Source organism: Felis catus, chromosome B4, assembly GCF_018350175.1.
Source record: "Felis catus isolate Fca126 chromosome B4, F.catus_Fca126_mat1.0, whole genome shotgun sequence".
NCBI lineage: Eukaryota > Metazoa > Chordata > Mammalia > Carnivora > Felidae > Felis > Felis catus.
Window position 1 is genome coordinate 101,373,708 of NC_058374.1, and position 20,703 is coordinate 101,394,410.

Here is a 20,703-nt window from a genome sequence, read left to right on the forward strand (position 1 = left end):
TCTATACAGTTTTGGTTGTTTTAGAGTCAGGCAAACATGGGTTTAAATTCTGCCTGCCAATTCCCAGTGTTGTGGCATTGAGCAAATGATTTTAACCTGTTCAAATACCAGTGTTCTTACCTCTACTATTGGAATGGAAGTAACTGCCTCATGAAGGCATTGAGAAGTCCTCAGAGAGTGATTCATGTATAAAGTGCCTCCTTAGCACAACACTTGGCTTGTAATAGACACTCAACTCAGCTACTGACGCTATACCTTCTCCCCCTTAAATATCGTGTCATAGGTATAATAAAATATATTGACCCATGTTAGACACCTCAAGTCAGCCTCGTCTCTCCCTTCTCACTTCCTCTGATCACTTCTGTCCATTCCACTTCTAACTTGTATTTAAATATGTGAAAGTAATTCAAAGTAATAACATCCTCATTATTAAAAACAACGGCCTGATGCTCAGACCGTCTCATGCCCAGTCTGATAAACCCTTTAGTTATTGTTAAAGAGGTAAACACTTTAATTATTTCAGGTATTTCCTTTGGTAGTTACTCCCATGTAGCTAAATAAAATACTTCTACACTAGTTTGTATTCATTAATTTGGTCATTCTCTTTTGATTCACACACTCCCCATCTCTCCCATCCTCCATTAATGTGTTCAATGCATATTTTTTAAGCACTTAGCATTCTTCAGACGCTCTTCTAGGCACTTGAGATACAGCAGAGGACAAAAGAGATTAAAGAATCCTTGCCCTTTTGAAGCTTACATCTACCCTAGTGATGGGAGACAATAAAAAATTAAAATATGTATCACTAACTGGACAGCTGATGGTGGAGAAAAACAAACCAGAAAAAAAGATGCTGTGTAGAAGCCATATTCCTGCAAATTTAAATATGGAGCCCTCACTCAAATGACATTGAGCAGAGGAGGTAAGAGAACCAGCAGTGTGGCTATCTTGGGAGAGAGAGTTTCAAGCTGACAGAAGACAAGAGCTGAGACCTTGAGTTAGGAGCTTGTCTGGTTTATTTTAAGAAGAGTAAATAACCCAGTTGGGATGGATCAGAGGGAAGGAGGCAGGAAAAGAGTAGGATTAATTCAGATGAAGAGCAGGGAAACACTAGCGTGATGTGACCCTTTTGCCACTGCAAGGACATTGGATTTTATTCCAGGAGAAATGGGAAGCCACCATATTCCATAAAGAGGTGTAAACAGGTATAAAAATCAAGGGGTCACTCTGGCTGCTTTGTTGGAAATAGTTTTTAATGGGGAGAAGGTAAAAACAAGAAGGGGAGAAGGTCATGGAGAAAAGCTTGGAGTACCATATTGAAAGTGGAGAGGAAGTTAAGTTCAAAATATATTTTGAAGGCAGTGTCAGTAGAATTAGCTGACAGATTTGAAGTGGGATTGGTAAACAGAGAGGAGATTCTCATTGGAAAGGCAATTCCATTTACTGCAAAGGGAAAGAATGTGGGAGGGGAAGATTTGGTATGGAGAAAGATATTTACTTATCGACATGTCAATTTTATGATGTCTACTAGGTATATACAAGAGGAAATACGAAGAAGGCAATTGGAATTGCAAGACTGTATTTAAGGGACAGGTGTAGGCCATATATGAAAATTCTATGAATACAAACATAAAGAAATTATAAAAACTGTGAGCCTAGATACAATAAAGTCACCAAAAATCTGTATGCAGATGAAGAGAAGATGAGGACTGGGGCCAAGAGCCAGACTGTATTTAGACAATGAGTGATTGCAAGACCTGCTAGAGGAAACTAAAAAAAAGGGCAGCCTGTAGAGTCAGAAGAAAACCAGAATTGGTTTGCCTGGAAAGCAAGTGAAGATAGAAGGAGGAGATTAATAATAATAATTTATATGTAGCCCCAGTCACGATTCTAAGTACTTTATATACTTATTAATTATTCCATTCCTCACAGCAACCCTCTGATATAGCTATTGTAAGTAATCGTAGTTATCAGATTAAAAACAAAACTGGAAATCGAAAGACCAATTAGATTGCACAAAGTTTCCTGGTTACTAAACTGTGTATTTAATCCAGGCGATCTGGGTACAGTGGTTCTAACCATTGCCTACCTACCTGCAGAATGTCAACTGCCTCAAAAATTGCACAAAAGCAGGATGAGCACTGAGATCTGATTCCTGGAGTTTTCATTGGAGACTCTGATGAGAGCTATTCAGTGGAGTGGTCACTGTGGTAACTTGATGAGAATCAAGGAGAAATGGACAATCAATGGAAAAGGAGAGAGAGAGAGGAATTAGAGGTGGTCATTAGTGTGTGGACAGGTCTTCCTAGGATTGCTACTAACGTAGTGAAATTTCACTCTTTTTAGCTCTTTTATTGTTTAACTTTGTAACTTTATATAATGAAGGAACATCTTTGCTTCTCTCTCACTCAACTGTAGAATATCTTTGGGTGTTCTGTATTATAAAATATGGCTATTAACATTTCTATTCAGTTCTCCGCCTCCACTAACAATTTCCATCCTCTGTCATCTGCACTCTTAAAATTAAGGCTCATAAGATTTACATTCTATTTTGTACAGATTGATTCCAAGATTTTTCAAACCAATGGAGTACTTCTATAATGGGTATTAGAAATATGTTGTGCAGAATCAAAACATATACTGTGATTCTTTCCTTTTCAACAGCTGTCTTGAGTTTCTATTGAAAGTTGATATTTGTTTGAATGCAGTCATTAACTAATAGACAATTTTAAGAATGGTCTAGGGTTGCTCTGTGCTGACAGTGCAGAACCTGCTTGGCATTCTCTGTCTCCCTCTTTCTCTGTCCCTCCCCCACTCACCCTGTCTCTGTCTCTCTCAAATAAATAAACTCAAAAAAAAATTGCAAGAATGAGCCAATGTTCATTTAATGATGCTTTAGAAGGATGAGTCTAGGTGTATTGAGGAACCCCTCCATGCCAGCATTCCTTTTCTTGGATTATTCAGTTGTTGGTAGTTAAAATTGCTTCTTGTTTGTTTGGAAGGTTAATTAATTGGTTTGTTTATATCTGGCCATAGAGCGGTCATTGATAGTGATTGATGTGGATATTTGATTAATCTCCTTTTTGTAGTCTCTTCATTTTACCTCCAATTTCCTAGTCCAGCTTTCCTCCTTATTCTTCTAGACTGAATCCTCCCTGCATGTGTACACTGGGATGAAGCCTCTCTTCCTATGTATTTTCCATTAACATTACTCCATTTATTTTCAGTTTTTCAAAGTCTGTTGAAGTCTCTTGTCCATTGATGGCTCTTCTGTCCTGTTATTCTTGATGTTGTGAACTTAAACCTTCATTATTCCCTTTTAAGCGTGCTAATGGCATCACATTAGGGAAAACAATAACATGAATTTGAGTCTCAGAAGGCATGGGCCGAATCATTTCTGGTTCTGATAACTTTCTTTTTTCTTCTTTAAAAAAAATAAAAATCCATTAACTGAGTCTAAGTCTTCAGATGGATAATAAAAATATTGTAGTTCTACCCTACTTTTTCGAGGGAGTTAGCAGAATATAATATATAAAGTATTAGAGTGCTTACTAATTTCGATTTTAACTTAAGACTTGTGTTTTTTGACATAAATGTATAAGTAAAAACAATAGTTAGCCAGTGTTTTATAGTTTGCTCTTAAAACAACCAACAATGTGATTTGTGTATCATTGTATCCTGTGACTCAGGATAACTTGCAATTTATTTCTTCAACATTTTACCATAGGACATTTTCACATCCTTTTTATATATTTTACAAACATTGTCTCCCAAGCACTAGATGTTGTTTGGTTCGATTTGATTTTTAGTATGTATGGGGGCACTTCTCAAATAGAGCACTGATAATGTAGACTTAATTATTATACCTCCGGTTTTTATGCCATATGAAATTATTTTATATTAATCTGTTTTCCACTAGAGACTGCATTCAACTTACTGACTTAACAATAGAGAATGCAACTGTCATAATAACTATAATAATCATGCCAGTATGACCATTGAATTATTTTCCCATAGTTAGAGCTACATAGAAAACCAAATAGTAATCAGGGGATGACAGGGTGAGCACCGAGTTAGATTTAGGGGACTTGTAAACATTTCTGTAGCTGAGACAGTCTTGCCTATGAGACTTCAACCATTAGTCAAGGGTCCCTCCTTATCATAAAGCCCACTGTTAACATTTGCCTCTTCATATTCCATTTCCTGAGCTTCCCCTTCTGGCAACCCCCACAGGCTCCCCCTTTCTGACTGACCTCTTAGTCTGAAAAGATGTACAAACACAACCAGCCCTCTTTCCCTGCAAGAACTATCAGGTAGACTCTGGACCAAAGCTCACCATCAGAGACATTTTGAGACCACAGCCACTCCTTTATAACATGAAATTGAATGTATTGATGATTACATTTGTTTTGCAATAAATTGAGAGTAGTCCAATTATAAGAACTCTAAAAAATTGACTTTTTCCTAGATCTTCAAACTGTATAAGCATTCAGTTACATAATTATTTTATAAGCATAATAAAGTCATTTTCAGAAACATGTACTAAGAAATAGTTGTTAACATATTTTGTGCTTATTACAACACTTTTTAAGTCTTAACAAGTATTAAGTAATTCAGATTTTTCACTAATCAGGGTAGTCTTTACCAAAGTAGTCAGGGTCCTTTGTGTGTGTGTGTGTGTGTGTGTGTGTGTGTGTGTGTGTAGTTGCATTAAAATGAACTTTTGGAATGGAGCATTCAATTTATTGTAATACAATTTTACTCCATGCTGAAAATTATAAGTGGCAAAGATCCATGGAGCAAGACAGTGCTTTGAGCTATGTGTAAGTAAAAGCATTGTTGGGAAATTTCATTTATGGTAAGATTGTGAGAGAAATATGAGCCTGGTTTCCTGAGTTGCCCTTTATCCTGAAGTTCTACGTTCCTAAAAAAGCATGGGACTTTGATGCGGTAATATCTTACACAGGCATCTCCCTCTCTAGTTACCGTTTTGAGATCCCACGAAAACAGACCATGCAGGTGGCCTTATTAACTGTCAGTTGAAATTTAAGATAACACAGAGGTTATAATCTATTTACATACCATATGTCACTAATGGGATAAGTTATCACAGTAACCTGTCTCACATATAATCAGGATGATATTTCAGCCACCCAGCTACTAAAAAGAAACACATGTGGATGAAAGCTAAGTTTCTGACTCATCTATGGATTAGGCAATAACTGTTTTCAGTGATGTCTCAGCTAAATTGAAGCATAGGGACAGAGTATTTTTATCACATACTCTGATGGTGAGTATAGTTGTTGCAGAATATCTTAAATATTTCTGAAGGAACATACTTGGTTTTGAGGCGCAAAAGATATTTTTACAGAAGTGGTTGAACACCTTCATCTTTCTTAGAGCCAATAGCTTGTCAGTTACCATTTTATAACACTGCACAAGGATCCTATAAAAGGGAAAATCTTTATAATAAAGGAAGAATTTGGTGTAGAGAATTCTTTGAATCTTAATTCTGAATGCATGGGTTTTTATCTACTCTTAGCAATTATAGGATATATAAGGATATATATTTTAATCTATTTCAGTCTTAAAATGTTAGTGGATGTGCTTTCCTATCTTCAAAACTTTTTATTTTGTTGTATCTATTGTTGTCTAAAAATCTTTTAAGACTTTGTTCCCATGGACTTAGTTATAATATATGTTGGGTGACTTCTTCCAGTTCTCAAGCTATTTTCAGTGTATTTGGAAGGGAATAATTTCTAACTTTTTAACATGATAACAATAAAAGTACAATTGTGATTTATAAATTGTCCACTAAAACCCATATCCAGGAGATTTCTTACTTTCTATTTTGTGATTTCTTTGTAGGTCTCCTTGGTCCTTTGGGAATAGTGCCGTTAAAAAGACAAACGTGATTTTATGATTAAGTGTGTTTTTCTCTTTCTTTGAGAATCAAAAGCATAAAATGTCTGACTACATAAGGATTCTGTAGAGGGATTTTTACTCATAATATGTTTATGTGACTATAAGACTTAATGGTAAATAGACAAGAGAGGAATAAAGGGTGCTTCCAAAGTAATTTTCTCTCAAGTTTCTTAATATAGATGAGGAGTTATAAGAATGTATGTAGATGAAAAATTGCCTTTATATTCTACCTTACCCTAAAAAACTTATTCAATCACTTTTGTATTCAGTACATACACTTTAACTCTTTTGTGCTTGATTTTTGTTTTAATGAGTACATCACTGTGCAGTTGGGCTTAGTCAAAGAATGCTGTATGGAAATGAAATGAAATATTTTAATGAAAGATGATATTGTTCCTAATGATTCTTCATATGTTACATTAGAGCCCAGTGTTCTTTTTCATTGGTGACTTAAAATTTCAGCTGTGACCTTTTAGCAAACAAAGAGTCAGTCCCCACTGTGTGCCAAGAATTATGTTCGATGTGTGGTTGAGATATGGTGATGATTTTACCATTCAAATTGCTGACAATGTAATAGAAAACCTAGATATTTAAACAGATAGTTCAATCAGGGTTTGCTAACTAATCCAACAGAGTTACTCAGTGACCGCAGTTAGAGGAAAGAGCTCATATGAAGTCACTGATGAATTAAATGCCATTTATATATATTCAGGAAACTGCAAGTATGTGGACAAGGAAACAGTGTGAATAGAAGTGTGTTCTGAGTATCCATTGCTGTTCAAAAAAATATCCCAAATATAGATGTGCAAAGCAATAACCATTTGATTATACTCATGAATTTTGTGAGCCCAGGAGCCAGACAGGGCACAGTAGAGATGGCTTGTCTCTGCTCCACAGTGTCGAGGACCTCTACAGGGAAGGGTGGAGTGGCTGGGGTGTCACAGACTGCTGAGGGGCAGAACATCTGTTGCTGGAGAACCCACTTCCAAGGTGACTTTTTCACTCAATGTGTCTGGCAGCTTAGTGGGAATAGTGATTACACAAAGCTTCCCCCAGCACGGCAGTCGCAAGGACATTGTACTTCTCACATGGTGACCTGTTGGTCAATGGAGTGACAAGCCCACCCAAATTCAAGGAAAGTGTCAGTGGAACAAAGATTTCACCTCTTAATGAAAGGAGGATCAAAGAATTTATTATAGTTCTATGTTTAAATTGCCACAGGGTGTGATGAAAGATAAGACTAGAGAAGCAGGCAGAGGTCAATTTATGGAGGCTTTGGATGTTATGTCTAGGAGTGGGGACTCATTTCTTGAACGTAAAGGACACTTGTCTTGGAGATTTTTTTTTTTTTAGCAGAGAAAAAATGATGCCATTTATAACTTAGGAACATGACCTTGGTGACAGAGTAGAGAAAAGATGTGCATTCGGGGGAGGATTGGGAGGGACCCTGCAGCTATAGTGGCAAGAAAATGAACAGTGTAATGTTAGTAGACATGAGGTTCTGACTAGGCAATGGACTGGGGGATTGTTTGGAGATAAGGGTGAAATAAAATTATCATCTTTCCTTCTTTCTTTCTTCCTTTCTTTCTTTATTTCCTTCTGACTCATTGGATAGCGATATATTTCAGTAAGGAAAAAAAACAATACAATCATCAAAACAGATGAAGGAAATGGAGAGGAAAAAGTTCAGCCTTGGCCTTCAAGTTGATATTTCAATGGGACCTCTAGATGGCGGTGTCTTATGCGTGGCTCTGGAGCCCAGTAGAGAGGTCAGGGCCAGAGATGCAGGCATGGGAAGTTTGTTTAACCATGTTTTATTGATTGAAACAATAGAAGTGGAAGAGATTGCTCAGGGAAAAAGGATAAAGCTGGGGGGAAAAGGGAGCAAACTCAGAGCAAACTTCGGACAACCGCATTTGAGAGACTTCCTTTTGATTGTTTTGCAATACGTTTGGAGTTATGGTAGTTTATTTGATATCTTCTTAAAGACAAATTGTTTTTGTTGTTGTTATTGAGGAATGCCTCAGCTTTTGAGACATTTTAACCTTGTCTTTCAAATTGTGAAATCTAGAGTACAAATCTTTTTTTTTTTTAATATTTATTTATTTTTGAGAGAGAGGGGGGCAGACTGCAAGCAGAGGGAGTGGCAGAGGGAGTGGGAGGCACAGAATCAGAAGCAGGCTCCGGGCTCTCAGCTGACAGCACAGAGCCCGAAACGGGGCTCAAACCCACAAACCGTGAGATCATGACCTGAGCCGAAGTCCGTCGCTTAACCGACTGAGCCACCCAAATGTCCCTAGAGTACAAATCTAAAACAGAACTGTGGTTGAAATATTAAAGTAAATTTACTATATTTTATAAGCACATCAAAACTGTATTTTCATCTAACCACTATATTACAAACTTAACATTTGTTAAATTCTGTATTTGACACACTTTTTGGATTATGTACAGTGTTGAGAATTATGGGTTCTGAAAGTCTCCCCCTGTGCATGTTACTTTGGGAATGTTGTTTCTTGGATGTCCTTTGGGGAGCTACAGGGATTCATACTGTTGAGTTCAGGAAAGAAGAAGAGTGAGTAGGATCCAGGGGATGTTGGAGGGAGAAAAGGACTTAATTTGCTTTCCACAAATCATGGTCCCAAAATAATTATAAATTTGGAGACCAAGAGCCAGGGCTCAAAGCTCAAAAAGTGATAGGTGAGAACCAAAGGGCATGGTGTGGGGAAGACCAAGCACAAGAGAACAGAGGAATTCTAGGGATCGAGAAACATAGTTATGTTGTACTGAATTCACCAGAATATTTAGAGGTTGCTGTGAGGACTTAGTTCATTCAGGGACTCTCAAATGTACACCTGAATCCCACTGAATTTTCTTTTCAACTGGCATAGCACTTATGGAAGCCAGACACCCTTTGAAGTGACTTACAGTTCAAACCTTATAAAAACTTGAGGTAGGCAAAGTTGTCATCTTCATTTAACAGATGAGGAAACAGGCAAAGAGAATAGAAACAGCTAAGCTGGGATTTAGATAGAGCAGCCTGAGTCCAAATCCTGTGCTACTAACCCATATACTAGATTTTACTACTGACATTGGAGTTTAATAATTCAGAGAAAATGAAAATTTTAATGTATCCACTTTTATGTACCTGCCTAATATTTGCATGTTGCTCCTTTCAAGCTTGAAGTAAGTTCAGTTTCCATTGAATATCAAATTATACTTTTTATTTAAAAAAAATTTTTTTTTTCAACGTTTATTTTTGGGACAGAGAGAGACAGAGCATGAACGGGGGAGGGGCAGAGAGAGAGGGAGACACAGAATCAGAAACAGGCTCCAGGCTCTGAGCCATCAGCCCAGAGCCTGACGCGGGGCTCGAACTCACAGACCGCGAGATCGTGACCTGGCTGAAGTTGGACGCTTAACCGACTGCGCCACCCAGGCGACCCTCAAATTATACTTTTTAGAAAGGAGTTTGAATTAGTATATTTGGTTTTAAGTGTTATACTTCTCATAGTAAAACCTAAACCATGCATGTGTAAATCTTATTTTTCCAAATTGAATTTTTCTAGCCCAGTGCCAGTACATATGGGCGGTCAATAAAAGTCTTTAATGATTAATTAACCTGTTGATTACATCAATACATACATGCTTATTAGAATAAATACAACATAAAACTGAATCAAATTTCATAATATCTATACCTACCTTCCACTGTAAAAACTCTGAGGAATGTGCAGTTAATTTCCTCTTAAAGTGATCTTGACTTTAGCTCCACTGTAAAGGTGAGTTCATTCACCACTGAGTATACATCTTCCCAGTATATCCTGTTAATTCATTCACCCTGTGACTAGTGCCATGATTGAGAAGTCGAGTCTTTATTTTTTCCATTCATACACTATGCCAGGGATGTTCAGTCTGCTTTTCCTACTCTGCATGTATGTAGCTATCCTGTGCAACTCAAGCCAGAGAACCAGGAGCCTTCCTAAATTCTTCCCTTTTCTTCAGTTCCTCCAGGTACAATTAACTTCTCTCATTAATCATTTACTTCTGTTTCCTGTGCCTGTCTTCATTCAGACCCTTTTCAAATCTAGCCTGAATTATAGCAGTGATTTCCTATTTGGTCTCTGGGTTCCAGCCTTGACAAATACCCCATCTTTCTTCCTCCTCTAGTTCCTCCTTTACCCACCTAAGAGAAAGTCTCTCTAATCTGAGAATTTATCCTTTATTCTGCAGTCAACACCTTTTGGTATTCCCTACTGCCTCAGGACAAAGGCCCAACTCCTTAACAAGTTGCTGTGGTTCTCCAGGTTCTTAACTGGGCAAATCATGGGTGTTAAAAGGATATTTGTAGAATCAATAAATAAGAATAAAATATTTTCAAATGTCATAATAAGTATGTTCAATTATCGTAATAATTAAACACAGCTCAAATATGAGTTGTTTCAACTGATATTTTTTTTAGAAGAAACTTCGTAATAGCCAATGTAGATAAAGAATGATGGATTGTGTGAGACTCAGATATTATGGGTTGGTAACTTGTAATGATTCATGTGTTCTTTTTTTATGGGTCCAACTTGGTTTTGAAAATAAAAACTAAACATTAAGATTTTACATAATTTTTAAGATTATGTAACTTTCACTTCTGAATGGAGTTCTACTGTTCCAATAACTATAATAGAAATAGAATCTTCTATAAAAATCTGTACCGAGCCACTCAAATCTTCTTAATGTTTTGATGAGACAATAAAGAGATTCAAATAAGTTTTTATTCTCATTCTAATTCTCTCAATTAATAAATTCTCTCAATTCAGGCAAAAAGATTACCTGAGTCTTAGCCAAGGATTTTGGAGCTACCACAGGGCTCAATAGGAAAGAATTATGTGATTGACTGGTTAATCATCTGTGCAATGGGTATGGGAGCAGGAGGCTATAATTATTATGCCATATTTCCTAGCCCTGATTAAATGTTGCTTAACAATTAAAAAAAAATTTGTTTAATGTTTATTTTTGAGAGAGAGAGAGTGCACTAGCACGGGAGGGGTGGAGAGAGAGGGGGGCACAGAATCCATGAAACAGGCTCCAGGCTCTGAGCTGTCAGCACTGAGCCCAGTGTGGGGATCGAACCCATGAACTGTGAGATCATGACCTGAGCCAAAATCAGATGCTTAACTGACTGAGCCACCCAGGCGCCCCTGTTGCTTAACAATTTAAATGATATTGTTTACGTGGAAGAATTGTGAGGAGAGTTACTTCGGTACTAAAAGTACCTTTCTCTTTCAAATTGTATTATTGCCTATTCTAGATTTCTATATGAAGTGACCCATTGAAATAAATTATTAATATTACATATCTGAGTGCTAAAGAATATATTTTGAAAGTAGATGTCTTTGATACTGGAAGAGTTGCCATTTGTAGCAGCAATGAAATTGTTGTTGTTGTTGTTGTTGTTGTTATTGTTGTTGTCTTGGAGATATAAATCCATAGGGCAATGAATTCATAGAAAAAGAAGCATTAAAATATTGCAATTAGTAATCAGTTTGCACGAAAACGATATAGTATAATAGAGCATAGCACAGATTGTATAGTATCTAACAGACCAAAGTTCAAATTTTAGTACTGTTATTTTTAAGATGTATAATGTATACAGGTAAGTGAATGTTTAAAATCTTTAGTTTCATAGTTTCAGTCAGGGATAGAGTCTCACCTTTGCAGGACTATTGTAAGGAACAAGTGAGAAAATAAATGTGAACTGCTGATCACTTACTAAGGACACAATGAAAATGAGTGTCTTTTTGTTCCATCCTTTAATATACTTCCAATATATCCATTCTTAAAACGATTCCTCCTGCATAAAAGTTGGGGATATAACATACCTTTGTTCAAAAATAACACTCAGTTAATATCAGTCAAGTATTTAGTGATTAAACACATATCACCCCCATGAGAGGAATTAGAATGCAAAAGTTGACGTAACACAATTCCTGTCCTAGTGAACGATACATCTGCTCAGGACACAGGCAAATATCATGATAAATTCCCATATTAACCTAATAATTAGAGAAGAATTAAGACCTGTGGACCATGGGAACACGAAACTAACTTTGGGAAACTTGAGAGATGCTTCAACAAAAGGTGACATTTGAGCAGGATTTTGAAGCAGCAGTAAGGTTTTGTAATATAGGGAAGAGAAGGATTGGTCTTTCAGAGGAAGGAAACCTCATGAAGAAAACCATGGGCCCGTGGGAGAAGAGGTTATAGATACGGAGCAGAGGTGCGGTGACAGTGGAGAAAACGGAGCAGAGATGTGCAGAGGAGACAAAGCCGTAAGAATCTGAGAAAGCAGAAAGAAACGCTGCACACCAAGTCACAGGGCTTGGATTTTACCCTGTGGGCAATGAGGAGTCAATAGCAACTTCAGGAAAAGGGGTTGACATTCATTCTGTCTTGGGAAAGTTCATTCTGTTGATTATGAGAAGAATGATCTGATTTGTCTGGAAATAAAAAATGGACTGATAACAAAGAAGAGCTGTTATTAGGCTCTGTGGGAGAGATGACTGACAGAGAAAGCAAGTAGTAGGTAATGATGAGACAATGCCATACTGTCCAACAGAAAAAATGGTGACAGTCAAGTTACATGACAAAGAGGGAGGATGGTATGAAAGAAGGAGAATGAATTGTTATGAACATTTTGGGAATATCTGGGAGAAATCGAGGTGATAGATCCAGGTATAATATCTAGGGGATGTCAAGATGATATTTAGGAAAGGAAAGAGACCTCGAGGTTAGGGTTGAGATTTGAGTATAAAATGTACACCTGAGGTAAAAAGAATAGAAGAATAGATCGCCTGTTGCCTAGGATTACAATTTTGAAAATATTCATGATAATGGTACAAAATTTAGGGGGTGGAGATAGTCGATCTACATTTGGGAAGGAGGAGTAGCTGGAGAGGTAGCTGTTTCTTTAGGAAAGCTATGTGAGGTGAGGATTTCTAGAAGGAGGCTATCAATAGTATCTAAAGCTGTTGCAGGATAGGAGATGAGGCATGGCTTGAGATGTTTAGATTATGCTGTTTGGCTTTACAGAATGGAAGGTGGGGTTTTTTTGTTGTTTTTTGTGGGTTTTTTTTTTTTGCAAGATTGCACATTTGTGAGTATTCTGTAGAGCACAGCCTTTTCAATTTTATTATGCGTGAGAATCCTGTTAAAATGCAGATGAGACCTGAGGGTCATTATTTTTTAAAAAGTCCCAGGTGATGCCAGTTTTGTTGGTCTTTGGACAACACTTTGAGTGGTCAGGTACTAGCAGTTAGTAAAAATAGGTAAGTCACAATGAGGATCTGTTTACTCTGAGAAGCTTTCTATCCTCATAACAAGTGGATATTATAGTTCAACATGGGCATTTGCGCTGAAGTTACATTAGAAAGGTCTGGTAGTTTGGATCTTTCTGTGTGTTGAAGACCAGATGAGTTTTATTATTTTTTTAAAAATTAATTTGACCGCCTCTAGTTTCTTCCTCTTGTCTTCCATGTTAGGGAAATAAAAAGCATTCCCTTGATATTTCACTTTATCAGCTAGATGAGCAGATACTTCTTTCAGTGGAACCCACAATAAGTCTCAAAATATTTCTTTTGTGCTTCTGTTTCTGATATTTTTATCATCCACTAGTTAGAAGAAGTCTCATTGAACAATCTTTCCAGGAAAAAAATACATACTCTTCAATCCAGATGTTTTAAAAATTCCTAGTTTAATGATGTTCTGACTGTATTTATCTACTGCATCTTGCCTCAGAGCTGTGTCTACATGTCCCTTGTGTTTGTTTTACCAATAAATTGCATTAGCTGTACCTCCTCACCTGTTCTATTACTAGACTGTTTGTACATCTGAAACTTGGGATATGGTATTACAAGCACCGTGGAGAGAATAAGGAGCCGAAGGCATTGTGGGAAGTACTGGGGGTTTGAGTTAGTGCAGTAAACAAGGAAATTGAAAGAGAACATACATGCAAATGGACTTATAGAGGCTGAATCAGCGTGACAGCCTATTGAATGCATATCTGCAATAATTACAAAGAAAAAGAGAAGAGTCAACTGTTGAGGTTTCAAGCCCATTGGACTAAAGAAAATGATGATCTTGTGAATAGAAATCAAGAAATTAGAGGAGGGATCTGATTAAGACCTGGGGGATAAAAGAAGGAAAATGGTGTTTAATGTGGTGACTTTGAAGATCATGGAAACGGGCATCTTTTACTCAGTTATTGTTGAGGGCTGGGGGTGCAATGCATACATTAATTCTATTTTATAATAGATTTTATTTAAAATCTTAGCTAAGAAATGAATTGCTAAGAGAAAGAATGCATACAAGTGTGTGAGGAGAGAGGGCATATGAAAAATCATGCCTTTATGACCTTGATAAAGGAAAAGGACCCAGTGAAGGAAAGAGAAAATGGATAATAATGATGGTGGGCAAATCAAGTGAGCTCACTGGTGCTACACTCTATAAAAGAGAAAGATTCCAAAAGGCAGAGTGAGCAATATGGCCAAATACAAAGATGTTAGAGTATGGTGAGAATTAAAGAAAACTCCGTGTTCTTCACATAACAGTTTCACAAGTGCAAGGGAAGCAGAACAGAAGCCAAGGGTCAAAGGATTAAAATATGAGGGTTTGGTGCAAAAATCTAGGCAAACATAGAATATTATTATCTCATCATGAATTAGAAAACACATGGGCCATAAAAACCAAACTGATTTTAGCAAGTCAGTTGACCTCTCTAGATTTTCTCCCCCTACCCACTTCCCTCCTAGAAATTATTGTACTTCTTTAAAATCATGGAAGAAACCCCTATGAGGTGTCTTCGGTTCCCTTAAGAAGGATTTATTGTTTCATTGTCATTTCTCCAACTCATATGTGTGTTCAAGTTTGGAGAGTACAGGATAGGATATGGTAGTGAACCTTGAGGTAGGTCTCTTTCTCTTAGATTCACAAAGTAGACTGAGAAGCTCACAAAAAATATTCCTTCACTTTGGGTGCTTTTATTTTAAATTTAGATTTTAAATTAATATCTCATTTCATTCACACACTTTGGTTTTTATTTTTAAATTATTCTCTGATGTCATTGTCACCCGAGGTAGTTTCAGCAGATGGGGCCAGTTGTCTCAGTGTCCAGGGGAGTTAGAATGCAGATGTTATTATGTGCAAATAATAATAATTCACATGTCAAATGTGAAAAATAAGTGCTATGAAAAGCTCCTTAGCTCTGCGGATTTTATCCTTTTCTACCCAGGCAGTGTCTAAAAGGTCTTCTTGCTCCCTAGTGGAGGGAGAATTAACTTAGGAAGCATGTCAACCCCATAAGAAATCCTTGCCTTGACTAAAATCCCTGTTGCTTGGCAGCAAAGCAACTGGATGAACTGCATCAGAGCTCTTTTGACCCTTCTACCCCGTTTCTAACACCCCCATGTTGTTCCTGTTTCCTTGGAGACTTTGGAAACTACATGCACATCATGTACGGTCCTCACAGTTCACCTGAAAAGTGATTCTCCACTCAGGCATCAACGCATGACCATTACAGGGTATCTGAACATGTTTTAGGTCTAGTTGGGTCTGACCATAGCCTGCGAAACACTAATTTTTGGAACATTCAGGTAATTCCAAAATTAGCTTAACTTCAAGTGCAAAATTTCATTTTGTTTGCAAAGTATTCACTGCTCTTTAGAGCTCGGTTTAAATAATGCTTTGTTTTGTGTCTTGGAGTGAAGAGTTTTTTTTAAAAAAAATATTAAGAATTATAGTTCAAGAATGCCCAGAAGTTGTCATTAACAGTTGTCGAGTTTGTTTTTGAAGAATTTAACTCTAGTTTAATCCATTTGACTTTTGCATAGCTCTCTCTTTAGAGAAACATCTTGTATTGTTCACTTCCTTAAAACATTCTAGGTGCATTCAAGATACAATACATTACATTTGTCAGACACCAGATGTTTTAGTCATTTGGTTTTCAAGATAGCATTTTGGTTAAAGCATCAAATTAGAAGAACTTGTTAAAGAAAATAATGACTCTTACATGTTTTCTGTTCATTTTAACCTTTTTGAGAAGGAGATCTTTGTACCATGTAAAGTCAGACTTTAGCTTTCCTGAAGTTTTCATAGTCATTTACAAACATTGAATTTTTTGTGCAATGAACTACTACTTAAGATAATATGAACGATATCACACAGCCATAATTTTAACGTCATTGATGATACCGTGACAAGGGGTGCATGGCATTATTTCATAGTGTGTTCATTAATCAAAGCTCATGGTATATGTGTTGCATTATCATAATTTTCTAATTAATTTATTCTTTATACATGCTTATACATGTTCCAATTGCATTTCATTAACTCCTAGTTTTCTTGTAATTTTGTGCTTTCTTTCCATGTTCAAAGAATCTCTTTAATTCAATTTCTCTGTTTCTCCTCATACAGTCTGGCAGCCAGATATGCAACTCAATCTAATCACAGTGGAATTGCAACCAGTCAAAAAAAGCCTACTAGGTCAGTTAATATCTCTAATTTATTGCTTGTTAGTGATAATAAAGTAACTGCCCAGTGATATTTTGTCCTATCATTCTAAATTTTTTTCATAAATCACATACTTCTGGATGAAAAGTTTAGAGGGATGAATTCCTCCAACTGGATTTGCATACACATTCTCAGGGATGAGCCTGTCTGTGTTAGATCATTAAATGGGTTTTGGCTTCTTCTGTTTTGGTTTTGTTACATAGAGTGTTATAACTGGGCTGAAGTCTAGCTTCTAGGCTTAGAGAAAGTCCAGGAAAACATGACTTTGAAGGCCCCATTCTTTCCAGGTTACAGAATCTGGAAGTCACACAAGAATGTGATTGCTTTTTGAAATGGGCATGCATTAATTACTGCATGTTTTGAAGCAGAATTGAGGAATATTGGCAGGTATTTGTGGGTAGGTTAGCACCAGGTCACCAGGTTAACCTGGACTGTTCTTTTATCTATAATAGTTTAAATTGTTGCTTCTTTATGACATACATATTTTAAAGACAGTCTGTTATAGTAAATGACTGCATTATGGAAAATACTGCTTTATAACTGATGCTGAAAGTGATGTGTTTTTAAAACTGTTAAGTTACCAAAGGCACAATGGTGCAGCTGAGTGGAGCCACAGCAAATGTGTTTTGCACCCCTGGTTATTATGTGATTATATGTGCCACCTCTCTCACTGGAGGAGTATCTCAGGGGTGGCTTCCTAATCACTGCTCTGATAATGTATCATACATACTATGCACTGTTTGACCACAAGGACTGCTTCTGATGCCTTGACTTGAGGTATGTTCTTTTCCTCTTGCCCTGGTTTTCTAAGTTAGGTTCATTTTCATAGTAATTTAAATGATTCTGGAGAGAAAAATGTAAAGGATATTTAATTAAAAGTAAGAAAAATGATATGAATTCAGATGTGCAAAGAACAGTGACCTGCCATGTACAATAAGCATTTTTTATTACCACTTCTAAGGCTCATGCATATAAAATATACTTTAGTACTTTGATTTAATAGAATATCTCTCTCTCTTGTCTTTTTTTGGCTTCATTCTTATTTCTCTTTTTATTACTTTGATGAATGATCTGGAGCTCTGGCTGCCTGTCACATTAGGGTAATGAGAAGAGCAAATGGATTTTTTAATTTGTTTTAATTTGTTCTTCTGAGAACTGAAGATCATTTGGCTTCATGGGTCACGGTAAAGATTAAAATGTATTTTAATTGCTTTCTAGAAACAGGTCAAGTTTCATTGCAAGCAGGGCAAGTTTTGTGACAAAATGTGTTTATACATGTGAGTTTGGAATGAACTTTCTAAGTCTGTAGCTGTGTCTGCAGGAGTAGTTCTCAGATTTATTATGATTGGGACATTTGGCCAAATTAATTAATTGAGTTCTTTCTGCAGAGTGCAGTCACTGGTACTCAAAATTCTTGGTGTCTGTAGTTAATTGTGGTGTCCCTTACATACCCTGTGGATCCATTTGAGCAAAAGTTAATGCTGGAATCATCGAAAAGATTCCAATCTCATGTGTGAGGCAATTTCTAATTGGCAAAACAGCCGAAGGAGCTATTTATTAGCCATATGTATTTAAACTCCAAAATGCAATCAACATTTTGAAATTGCCAAGTATTCCAAGAAAGCAGAACTTCTGTTTTTAAGCTGGTACTTGAGTTTTCCTGATGTTCATTCCATGTTGCAATACCTGTTGCTATTTTTTAAAGGTACCTATAGTATTTAAGAGTTTGATTTCCTAATAATCTATGGAGGTAATGTATCAATTATAAAGGTGAGTTAAAATACGAATATAGTAACAACTTATCTTGAAATCGTGATATATTGTGCATCAATATAACAGTTATTTTTATTTTATACTTTCATTTTAAAAATATAGTATGAGAGAACAGTAAAAATTTCAGTGCTTCATTTTCAAGTTCTGGATTTTTTTCTTTTAAAATAGAAAATGTCAGAGAAGTACACAGTGACATTCACATGATGGCAGCAAATGCTGGCAAAGATGCTGACATCCTTTAAGATCATGTTTTTAAATATGACCTAGGATGCCAACATTGGTTCCTAATGACTAGTTTTAATTGATACAGATTGTTTATTATACATACAGTATGTTAATAGTATAAAATAAAATAAAGTGATTGTACGTTTTAGGCACAATGCATGAAATAATTGATACTTGAAATTTTATTGTGGAAACTACTTTAGCAGTGAAATAAATTATCCACAGTGGTATTTAGTGTTAGTCCATGTAAAATAACTCTAAATCACACCCTAATGTGAAACTTACCCTAATTTTAAGACAGTCTGTCTGTATTTCCTTGTGGTCTGTCTTCCATACACAAAGAATAGCTAAAGTTACTGTCACTGTAGGCGTATTTTACATTATCATTCTGCTCATAGAGATTTTCTTGTTCTGAGACCTTCATCCTTTCTTGTTATATCACCTCTCTGATCAGTTTGCCACACTTGCAAGATAACCAGTAGAGTCTTGGTACTTATTTTTGGTAAAACAGTTACAGAAAAAAAAAATTGAGGCAGACCAATGAAATATAAATTAATTCATGACCTTGTCTCTGCACCATGTTTTAATAAGAGTAGTTTACTACCTTAGATATACTATAAGCATTTGCTGTTAGCAGTTTTTTCAGTACCTTTATTTTTCTTGTTATTATCAAGTTGACTTAGGCTACAGCTATGTAGGATAAAAACAAATGCCCCATACATTGAAAAGAACAACTCAATAATAACTGCAAATAGGTGATTAATACCCTGAGAACATAATAAATTTGTGTTGTTATTTCCCTTGCTTTTCATGTAATTGTTATAGTACTTTTAAGTCAAAGTTTTATTTTATTATTATTATTATTATTATTATTATTATTATTATTATTATTAGGGGTATGGTAAGAATGACTTTTTAAGTTAAAGGTTACATTATTTCTAATTGTTCTACATGGTTAATATCATTTGAGGGCAGATTTATTGAAAAGTGAGACAAGATTTTCTGAAGATTCTTAATCCTTGTGTTTAGCTATTTATCACTTAAGCCACCAATTTTCTGCTAAGTAGATTTTAGAACATCCTATATTGTGCCTTTCCCATTAAGGCTTCCCTGCTCAGAACCTCCTACCCCTATCTTTTTGCAATATACAATAATGATGTAATTTTTCTTATACTATTTCAGGCTTCCAGGTCCCTCTAGGGTGCCAGCTGCAGGCAGCAGCAGTAAAGCCCAGGGAGCCTCTAATTTAAATAGGAGAAGTCAGAGCTTTAACAGCATTGACAAAAACAAGCCTCCAAATTATGCAAATGGAAATGAAAAAGGTAAGTGTTTGCCGGTTACATCATTATGGCATAAGGCTAAGGTATTAGCCTTGTAAATTACATACTAAGTCCAATATTTGAGCAGTGTTAATGGCTTTTGGAGTGGAGTTCTTACCAGCACAGTTTCATGTTTTCAAACTGCCCCCTCCTGAATTCTAGCTTTCTTCAGGGCTTTTCATTCTAAAGAACATTTTAAGGAAGTAGACTCATACATTCTAAAGTGTTTAATTGTAGGGGTGCCTGGGTGGTGCAGTCAGTTAAGCATCCGACTTTGGCTCAGGTCATGATCTCGCAGTTCGAGTGGGTTTGACCCCTGCGTCGGGCTCTGGGCTGACAGCTCAGAGCCTGGAGCCTGCTTCAGGTTCTGTGTCTCCCTCTCTCTCTGTCCCTCCCCTGCTCATACTCTGTCCCTTTCTCTCCCTCAAAAATAAATGACACATTACAAAAAATTTAAAGTGGTTAATCGTATACCCAAGTCTAAAATCTTTCTCCCAAAAATATTTCCTCCTCTTTTGCCTTCTCATGTTTTATGAACAATTATCATAAATTGATAAATTTATATTAAACTTATTTGAATATTTAGCTTCAGTTAACATAAATGCCTTAAGTCTTTTGGGCATCAGAAATTGAGGCATAATTAGGATAGATATTTAATCTATCACAGAAATAATGTGACCTTAGTTTTCCCTAAAGAGACAAATTATCCATGTTTGTTTTATTTTCTTGAAGAGTGCAGAATGGAAATATCAAATCACAAAATCATCAGGAAGAAAGGAGGTATAGTGGAAGTCTGTGTTAAAGACAAATTATATTCTCACTAGATGATACACAATTCTCTGTATTGTGCAGTGTGCATTTAACTGGGTGCTGACTTGATACATTGCACTGTGGAGCATGGACA

At 36.3% G+C, this 20,703-nt stretch overlaps 1 protein-coding gene across 8 annotated transcripts in view; it reads left to right on the plus strand.

Moving 5' to 3' along the window:
* The window catches only part of NAV3 (neuron navigator 3), an 829,170-nt gene that overhangs the window by 603,809 nt on the left and 204,658 nt on the right, over positions 1-20,703 (plus strand). For 7 of the 8 annotated variants that reach the window (XM_011284133.4, XM_019835257.3, XM_019835259.3 and 4 more), the window contains 2 exons: positions 16,387-16,455; positions 19,663-19,802. In XM_011284133.4, coding sequence (XP_011282435.2) covers positions 16,387-16,455; positions 19,663-19,802 — 209 coding nt within the window. The remainder of the gene's footprint in view (positions 1-16,386; positions 16,456-19,662; positions 19,803-20,703) is intronic. The other variant, XM_045062101.1, reaches the window with a different exon arrangement.